The sequence below is a fragment of the Dermochelys coriacea genome, chromosome 1 (genome assembly GCF_009764565.3).
Source record: "Dermochelys coriacea isolate rDerCor1 chromosome 1, rDerCor1.pri.v4, whole genome shotgun sequence".
NCBI classification, from domain to species: domain Eukaryota; kingdom Metazoa; phylum Chordata; order Testudines; family Dermochelyidae; genus Dermochelys; species Dermochelys coriacea.
Window position 1 is genome coordinate 219,565,035 of NC_050068.2, and position 9,999 is coordinate 219,575,033.

At 41.2% G+C, this 9,999-nt stretch overlaps 1 protein-coding gene across 14 annotated transcripts in view; it reads right to left on the reverse strand.

The window, feature by feature from the left end:
- The window catches only part of PARP11 (poly(ADP-ribose) polymerase family member 11), a 36,744-nt gene extending 27,061 nt beyond the window's left edge, over positions 1-9,683 (reverse strand). For 7 of the 14 annotated variants that reach the window (XR_006281372.1, XR_006281370.1, XR_006281369.1 and 4 more), the window contains exons 1-4: positions 9,542-9,683; positions 1,906-2,034; positions 1,687-1,807; positions 218-293 (exon numbers count right to left, since the gene is read on the reverse strand). Coding sequence is in view for 2 of the 14 variants with exons in the window: in XM_043514615.1 (XP_043370550.1) it covers positions 218-293; positions 1,687-1,807; positions 1,906-2,034; positions 9,542-9,562 (347 nt within the window). In the remaining 12 variants the exon portion in view is untranslated. Of the gene's footprint in view, positions 1-217; positions 294-1,686; positions 1,808-1,905; positions 2,035-4,831; positions 4,936-5,416; positions 5,601-7,086; positions 7,954-9,541 lie in introns of those variants that run through there. The other 7 variants (XR_006281383.1, XR_006281386.1, XR_006281380.1 and 4 more) reach the window with 7 other exon arrangements.
- Between the last annotated feature and the right edge of the window lie 316 nt (positions 9,684-9,999).

Genomic DNA, 9,999 nt, shown 5'->3' on the forward strand with positions numbered 1-9,999 from the left:
CAGCGCTTGGGTCCTGAATGGGGATTCAAACTGTGGATAGTTATTTTTAATGGGCAAGGAGAGATTTCCTCCTGCTTCGCTTTCCTGCTCCAATCTGTGTCCCCAGATTTAATTTGAGGGAAGATAAAAAATAATGAAGAAATTTTAAAATGTTTCTAGTTCATCTTACTCGAGAAATGATGAATTAAACCAACAATGCATCACCTTTAGTTCTTACCTGAAAGCACTGATGGAAAAGGGAGCTCGCTTTATTGGACGCTGTTTTCCAGTAGTCAGATTGGTTTGTTTCATCACTGTATATAAAATGAAAATTAAGTGAGTATCAGAAACAGTCAGTCAATCTACAGAAATGTAAAGCATTTGGATATAGCACATCACCCAGAAAATGACATTTTTAGAGTTGCCGAGTAGGAATTATTGTTTCAAGTGTTGAGAGAAGCATTTCAAAATATTATTCTCCAACACTACTAATACTAGAATGCACAAAACATTAGCAGAGCTCCCACATACCGTGGGAATTAGTACTAAATAAGTACTTAAAACAGACAGTGCATATTCACTAGTGGTGAAATCCTGGCACATTTAAGCCAATGGCAAAACTCAAACAGATTTTTATAAGGCCAGGATTACACTCTAGACTTCTGCATCTAAATGCTAATTTTAATGCAGTGCAGAAGCTAACATCTTTGTACCACATTTAAATATAAAAGTGATATTATATTAACGGTATGATGAAAATTATGTTATGCTTAACAGCTGCCTTTAGCATTTTAAGCAAAGATTCAAGATTTTAAATACAGTTTACAAAATCTGTTTTTAAAAGTAAACTAAAGAAGCTATTACAAAAAGTATTTAACAAAATACAAAATTCTGCATGAATGTACAAGTTTTCATACAGTCCACCACTGAATTACCCTACAACTGTAGACTAAGATATACAGAGACTCCTATCCACAAAACAGAACACTCACATCACCTGAGCGTGACAGGCCTTTGGACAGTTTAATATGAAAATGCAGATGAAACTATACATGCAATATCTGAAATATTCAGAATGAGAAACTATTACATCGCAACTTTCTACATAAGTAAATGTATTCAAAATTAACTACATAGTAACTACACTGGAAACCATTAATAACCTGTGATAAAGAGCCCATACAACATGAATATATTTTTGATCTTTACATAAAGTCATTTTCTAGAAAATGATATCTGATGCTCTGATGAACATATCAGAGTTGGCTTGTTGAAGTATCTGCCAGCTGAATTATATTGTCACTTTATCAACATTACTTTCATAGTTTGTGTGAAGACGACAGAAAATCGTTTTCTGCAACACTTGCCGCTTGAATATTTAGAAGAAAACAAACTTTTGGTGTTTCCATTTCTCCGAGTATATGGTACAGCACCACTTATATTTCAAGTGAGAGGAGACAGGGCAAACACCAGTGTTACTGAATAGGGTATGCTACTTAGAGTAAAAAAGCTAGAAGCCTGAACCACATGACTGTCTCCATAAAATGTCAAATGTACGTTCATATAAAGAAGGCCTTCCCAATTGTGCTTTTTTGCACTACAATACAAGAGCTAGTTAAGGCCAACAGCATGTAAAATGTACTGGTCAACTCTTGTCATGAGAAACCTACAAATATATAAATACTTAATTGTTAGAGAAAGACATACCTGAAAAGTCTAACTTGTAGTTAAATTTTGCAGTAGTAAAAGAAACAGAGCCTTCTGGATTCATTTTGAAGCTCCTTTCAATGTCTTCACTGCTAACTGAACACTGAGTGTTTGAATCAGTCTTCAAAACAAACCAGAAAGGACATTTTAAAAGTTTAAATACAGTACATTTGACAGTGTAGAAGTTATTATAGATAACATAATCCCATGTTTAGATACCTGAAACATATGCCATTTGCCACATTCAGCCAAGTAAAACCAGCCCCATTGGGTATCAGTTGTATCCATCTCCTCCTCAGGAATCTCCATCTTTGGAGAGAATTCTTCTGATGCTCTTTGAAGCATTTCCTGAAATAATCACAAAAAACATCTTCTGTGAAAATCCATTATTTTTAGAAATCTGTTATTTCAGAAACGCTAGTTTGTCTTGATTTTTTTAAAAATTAATATACAACTCTTATTTGAAAAAAAAAGCTAAAAAGTTCCTATATGGGGCAAGAAAGGCAGGTACAACACCCTGGAGATCAGGCTCCCTTAGACACTTCCTCACTCTTCTATCTGTCTGGTTTAATAAATAGTACCCCATAAACTGGCTTAAACCCTTCCCATTCAGGCCTTTCTCAAATGCCTGAAAAAAACATACAGGCCTTCAGAATGCCCTCAAGGTCAACAGACTCAGGCTGTGTCCAACCAAGGAGAGATAGTGAGCGATTTGCAGAGTTGAAGGCCCTACCAGCAAGCCTATTCCAGTTATACCTGGATATTGCTAGCTCAAGCATCTCCACAGATCTCACCTGCTATACTACCAGACAAGAAGAGGGAAAGTTTCTTCAGAAACTAGGACCCAAACCATTTAAAGCTTTTTGATTAAAGCCAAACGCTTAAATTTCATTGGGTAACAGACAGAATCCAATTCAAACCATACAGCACAGGTGTAATATATTCCCTTTAAGAAGCACTAATGAATAAGCAACTGGATGAATAAATACCCAGGATTAAAAATAAATAAATAAATAAAAATCTGATTTTAAGACTTAAATCTATATTTTTATTTAAGTGAAATACAGATTTTTTTAAAAAAAATAAACCTATTTAAATCTGCAATTATGACAACCTATGTTAAGGCATAAAGTTTAAACTTACTAAAATCTACTATAATAATTTAAATTAAATATATTAAGTAGTACGTTAGCTGCCAAGTTTCAAAGAATGTCATACTACTGAACTAGCAGAACTCACTGGCTAAGCACCTGGAACAAGAGTTTGTTAAAGTGCTAAATCAGCTTTTGACAGCAGTAGCCTCCTCTGCAGGTACAGAGAAAATATTTTCTTATTTTCAGTTTATTCAACTAATTCAGTTCAATGACTAGCTCATTCACAGTTAAGGAGCCAATGGTAGTTGATAAATCAGGAAAGCTTTGTTTTTTTCCCTCCCACTTTGTGAATAAAAGTTAACTGTGAGAGGATGAGATCTACTACTTATAAAACACTAAAGGACATGGTGACCAGAAACAATCTGATCAATTCACCAACTACAGATAATACTGCCTTTATTTAGTTTTAGATGCAAAACATGCTTTGATAAAACTTTTTTTCCCTTATCTATATAGCACATTAAGGTAGTTTTATTTAACTCATAAATAATTTTAAAATGCTGTTTTTTGTGCATTTTAATTGACTCAATTTCCATTCAAATAGAGCTTGATGCAAATTAAAAGTAAATTAACTAGTAAATAAGAAATGTATCATTCACCATTTTCTAACATAATATAAATATAAAAATTAATCTGAATAAATGTAGATTAAGCTATATAACTTGCTTAAGTAAATGTGTATAGATACAGTGTATCCTTCTAGTTAGCAAAAAACAGTACCACATTTAGTGTAAAGGCTGTATTTAGTGGCAGTAGTTACCAACCAATGCGAATCAACCTTTCTTCAGGAAAATAACTAAAAAGTATAAATATAAATCAAGATTAAAATTGATTATTTAAATCAAGGTTTCCATCTTGCTGATTTAAATTAACCCACACCAACAAGCAAGGTGAAGATTTTCAATAGTCTCCAAAATTTAGTCCCACCAAGAGGCTGGTTAAAGTAATCTAATCTTGAGGCACAGATAGCAGCAGCAGAGTCCAAAGAAAAGGTCACAACCTTCTAGCCAAGCACACAGAAAGTAGTACTGCTTCAGGTCACTGCTGCTACTTGGGCACCCAAAAGCATATGGGGTTCTATCAACGCCCTCACACTGTGAACACATTATGACAAACAGTGAATACATTTCCATTGAGAAAAGGAGTACTTGTGGCACCTTAGAGACTAACAAATTTATTAGAGCATAAGCTTTCGTGAGCTACAGCTCACTTCATCGGATGCATTTGGTGGAATGCATCCGATGAAGTGAGCTGTAGCTCATGAAAGCTTATGCTCTAATAAATTTGTTAGTCTCTAAGGTGCCACAAGTCCTCCTTTTCTTTTTGCGAATACAGACTAACACGGCTGCTACTCTGAAACATTTCCATTGAGGGACATGTAATCATCTGATTATTATTCCAGCTGTTTTTATCATTTATTAATAGGGGGGGAGGGGGAGAAAGAGGATTAAGGAAGGAGGAGGGGGAGAACAGAACATGTTTTCTCCATATAGATCAATCAGAAATGTTGTGCTTCGATAACTCTAAGATGGATGAGGCTAGACCTGTCAAATTTGGACTGGTTTCTACCACAGATGTCATTAGATAAGCTGAAAGAAAACTACTTCAGTACTCTTGAATTTAGGTAAATTTACAGTTAGCATTTTTGTACATATTTGAACTTTTCTGTTTTATTTGTAAACCCATTTGGAAGACACCTTAGTCTGTTAGATATGCCAGTAAAATTTGTAAGTCTCCAAACAATGGTACTTACATCTGTTAGGTAATCTAGGGGACAAGAACATACAGATCTAATTTCTTTCACTGCAACAGAATCAACGCTTTATCTCCACTATAACAGAAGTGTTATTCTAATCATTAAATGTAGTTACAGAGAGATGTCAGTAAGAGATTTTAAAAGTGTTGATAGCATAAAAAAAAAGAACAAACAGTCACAGGAATTGACAACTTAATTTGATGGTGTAGAATAAGATTGAAAGAATCTGTTTTACCATTAATCCAAACATTGTACTCAAGCACCAACCACTGGCAGAGCATTCATCCTACTTTGCAGAAATCATTGACGAGAGGACTTGCGAAGGCTGAAAATCTGGAACTGAACCACACAAAATTAACTGTCACACCCTCCCCTAACAGAATCCTTCACACACAATGACATGCTTGGAAGCCCTTACAAACATTTAACCCACTGCATGCAAACTTGATATATACCCCTTCTTGGCTTGCGAAAACTAGTGAAAAGTAATGGTAAAATTTATAAATAATAAATGCATCCTTCAGAGACGAGAACATGCCATCCTCCCTGAAAAATGCAATAGCCCATCTAGTGTTTGAAAAGTACATACTCAATTCAGATGACGTTCCCAACCTCCTGTTTCTATGCAAAAATATTTAAATACTAGTGACAACCAAACTCCAAAATCACATGACCATGGTTAACATCGTGGATGCCTCACAATCAACTCTGAGGTCACAGCACAGAGATAAAACCCCAAACTTTTGCATTGCAATGGATGAAGGCTACAACTCAAAGACTCCACAGCTTTCAACACAGTTGACCATAAAGTGCTCCTAACCTGCGTATATACCCTGAAGTAGGCAGCAATGGTTCCAACCTCTCCTTGAGGACCCTCACTTAGAGAACCCTTTGGTGAATCCATCTTTCCCCCTCTCCTCTTCAATATATACATGAAGCCTCTGGACAGGTGGACATGGCTTCAGCTACAAATAGTACACCAATGAACTCCAGCTGTGTATCTCATTTTCTAACAGGATGTCACAATACTTGCAAGATGAAGTATAGCCTACTTAGATTAAATCAGAGCAAAATCAAGAAATACTGGTTGAAAGGGAAATATCCTGAGGAACTCGCTGTCATCCTGTTTCACAGAGTAAGTCTACATTACAATATAAGCTTGTGCTTGAGCCTGGGCTCAAGGCTAACCCCCCCCCCCCACGTCTACACTGTAATTGTGTTAACCCAGGGCTCAGATCCATGGTCTCAGGACCCTGCAGGGCTGGAGGGTTCAACCTCAAATCAAGGCAGGACCCAGGGTACAAGTTTGAATCAAGCTGGGAGCCAGGGTCCAAGACCTACTGCTTTGCAGTATAGATGCAGCCCTGCTTGACTCAGGTCCCGGGAGTCATCCGAAAGTATTCCACTATTCCATGGAACAACTTCCTTAGTCCTCTCTATCCCAACAATCTCCAATCCATTCTATTGAAAATGAAAGCCACACTCCCATTTCAAACTGCAGCAGTTCGGGTCAGCGTTAATCCATTCTGTACTGATCACCAATCTGCAAGCACACTATCAGAGAGCCTCCTTAGTTTACAATGGAGAGTGAACTGATCAAGCCTTTTGCAAAGCAAGCTACTTCTTGGTAATATACAGGGCAGGCAGTAATGTATTACCACAGTGCACCGGCTAGAGTAGCCATATTTCAGCTGTGTGGCACTAGGGATTGTGGGATATGGTTACTTTGACTCAGGTCTGTGCACTGCAGTGTGGATGCCAGAGCACCTAGGTTCTAACATGGGTCAGAAAATTCTTAACCTAGAGTTAAAATACAATGTAGACATTCAAGCTTAGGGTTCCCTAACACAGGTAAGATGACTCGAGTCCCACTAATCCTGGGTTTACATTGCAATGTAGACATATCCACAGAGGGCATCTCCACAGCCCCCTCATTTGTCAACATGGTATGAAGTCTCGGGGTCCTGGAGGATTCATCACGGATGCTAAATCACCAAGTAACATTGGTGGTAAAGGCACGTCTTCTCTTTCAGTTTGCTCCTTAGTCCCCGATAAAGATTGGTCACAATGACAAGTATTTGTTACTTACAGTCTGGATTACTGTAATCCACTTTATCTGGGAGCTAACATGAAAAGAATGCCTTCCCCAAGTTCTTTACAATGTAGCTGCCCACCTCCTCACTGGGATGGACAACCATACGTACATCACTACTGTCCTCCCAGCACATTTCCAGTGTTGGTTCAAGGCCTTGGTCTTAAAGGCCATTAGTGGACTAGGAACCAGCTACAATTGTAATCACATCGCCATCCATGCCCCACCAAGACAGATGCACACCTCTGGGACAATGCAGCTCACAAGATGAATTGCAGAAATAGAGCACTCATCTAAGAGCCATAGAAAGAGCTCCAAGAGGAATTCAGATTAACCGAACTTAACCACCTAGATCTGCCTCTTTGCGAAAGCTTTCCTTCCAAAATCAATTAAATTACCAAATCAATAGTCCAGCTGTTGTCTCCTGTCATCATGGGATAGGGACTGTCTTTTTGTTCTTCGTTTGCATAAGCACAATGGGGTCCATGCCTGGGGCTCCTGGCAGCTATCGCAATACAAATAGATAACAACACCACCACCACTCTGATCTTTCCTTAGGGAATGGGTTACATGGGAAGGATCCTTTTTTGAAGGAAGAATGAGAGAGCGTAGTATGAGGGAGGGTTTCTCAAAAGATCTATAAAAGCAATTTTGAACTGAGGTGGGTTTTTTTGGTCAGTGCACTGGGGATGCCTAAGGCATGTGAGCTAAAGTGAGAAGATATAAAAAAAAATCCCTAGGAAAAGACTAAAAGAAAAATAAATAAAACAAACAAAAGACTCAAAAACTAACAGGAAAAAAATGTTTAAGTACCCCAGAAGCAGGAAGTCTGCCAAACAATCAGGGGGGACAATCAGGAAGAAAGAGATGCTAACGGGGCACTCAAGGATAAAGCCATCAGGGACACACAATGAATTCTTTGCATTGGTCATCACTGCAGAGGATGTGAAGGAGATCACCACACCCGAGCCATTCTTTTTGGGTAACAAATCCAAGGAACTGTCCCAGAATGAGGTGTCAACAGGGGAAGTTTTGGAGCAAATAAATTAAACAATAAGAAGTCACCAGGATTAGTTGGTATTCACCCAAGAGTTCTGAAGGACCTCAAATATGAAATAGCAGGACTGTGGTACGCAGTCTATCACTGACATCAGCTTCTGTACGAGATGACTGGAGGATAGCTATGTGACACCAATTTTTAAAAAGGCTCCAGAGGCGATCCTGGAAATTACAGGCTGGTAAGCCTGACTTCACTACCGGGCAAACTGGTTGAAACTATAGTAAAGAACAAAAAGATCAGACACACAGATGAACGCGATTTGTTGCAGACGAGTCAATACGGCTTTTGTAAAGAGAAATCATGCCTCGCCAATCTAATTAGAATTCTTTAAGGGGTGATTCAGTGGATATAGTGTACTTGGACTTTTAGAAAGCCTTTGACAAGCTCCCTCACCAAAGGCTCTTCAGCAAGCAGTCATGAGATAAGAGGGAAGGTCCTCTCAAGGATCAGTAACTGGTTAAAAGACAGGAAACAAAGGGTAGGAATTAATGGTCAGTTTTCAGAATGGAGAGGGGTAAATAGTGGCATCCTTTGGAGACATGTAGTGGGACCAGTGCTATTGAACATATTCATAATTGAGCTCGGAAAAGGGGTAAACGGTGAGGTGGCAAAATTTGCAGATGATACTAAGTTACTCAGGCTAGTTAAGTCCAAAGCAGATTTCAAAGAGTTACAAAGGGATCTCACAAAACTGGGTGACTGGGCAAAAATAATATGGCTGATTAAATTCAATGTTGATAAATGCAAAGTAACGGACACTGGAAAATATAATCCCAACTATACATACAACATGATGGGGTCTAAATTAGCTGTTACCATTCAAGAAAAGATCTTGGAGTCATTGGGGATAGTTATCCAAAAACATCCTCTCAATTCCTAGCAGCAGTTAAAAAAGCGAACAGAATATTGGGAATCATTAGGAAAGGGATAGATAAGACAGGAAATATCATAATGCCACTATATAACTCCATGGTATTTCCACACCTTGAATACTGCCTGCAGTTTTTGTCACCCCATCTCAAAAAAGCTATATTAGAATTGGAAAAGGTACAGAGAAAGACAACAAAAATGATTAAAGGTATGGAACATCTTCCATACGTGGCGAGATTAAAAAGACTGGGACTGTTCAGCTTGAACTACGGGGGATATGATACATCTATAAAATCATGAGTGGTGTGGAGCAAGTTAATAAGGAAGTGTTATTGACCCTTCACAGAATACAAGAACCAGGGGTCACCCAACGAAATTAACAGACGGCAGATTTAAAACAAACAAAAGGAAGTATTTCTTCATGCAAGGCACAACCTGTGGAACTCATTGTCAGGGGATGCTGTGAGAGCCAAATATATAACAAGGCTCAGAAAGAACAGAGAGTGGAGGACAAGGGATGGATCATGCCACAATTGCCCTGCGATGCACCTGGCACTGGCCACTGCTGGAAGACAGGACGCTGGACTAGAGGGACCACTGGGCTGCCCCACTACAGCCCTTCTCATGTCCCCCTTGCAGCTCCCCCCGCTTGCTGGGAGCGTCACTTCCTGCCCTTTGCTGGCCTGGCAGCGCTGACGGGGGGGTGGGGGGTGGTTGGTTAAAATCCTGCATAAATTAAACCCCCTCCCCCGCAGGCAGAAAACCAGACACCTCCCCTCCCCCACAAACAGCCCCCGCCCCGCAGCCAGACGCGGGTCCGCCCCGCACGGCCGGGATAATGGGGCGGAAGCCGAAGCGGTTGGGGGCGGGGCAGGCGGCGGGCCGGGGGGCTCTGTACGAAGCGCGGGAAGCGTCGCACTCACCGCATCGGCCGCCCCCCACATGCTGCCGGCCTCGGGCCGGGCCGGGCCCCGCCGCGCCCCGACGTCACTGCCCCAAGCTGGGCGCTTCCTTCCGCAAACGTCAACAGCAGCGGGGGCGGGGCTACAGCCGCAGATGAAAGGGGAGGGAGAGGGGCGGGGTCACAGCGGGGAAGGGGCGGGGCCATATGCAAACCAGAGCGGTGGGGGGCGGGGCTTTGTGGGAAAGGCCCAGCCCCCACCTGCCTACCAAAGAACCTGACTGACCCCTGCGCTGCCCCCCCATCCCGCTCCCCCAGGGGCCCCCCCCCCCCCCCCCCCCCCCCCCCGACCCCCCCATCCCGCTCCCCAGGGCCCCTCGCCCCCCGCCCCACGACCCCCCATCCCGCTCCCCCCGGGGCCCCTCGCCCCCGCGCCACGACCCCCCCCCATCCCGCTCCCCCCAGGGGCCCCTCGCCCCC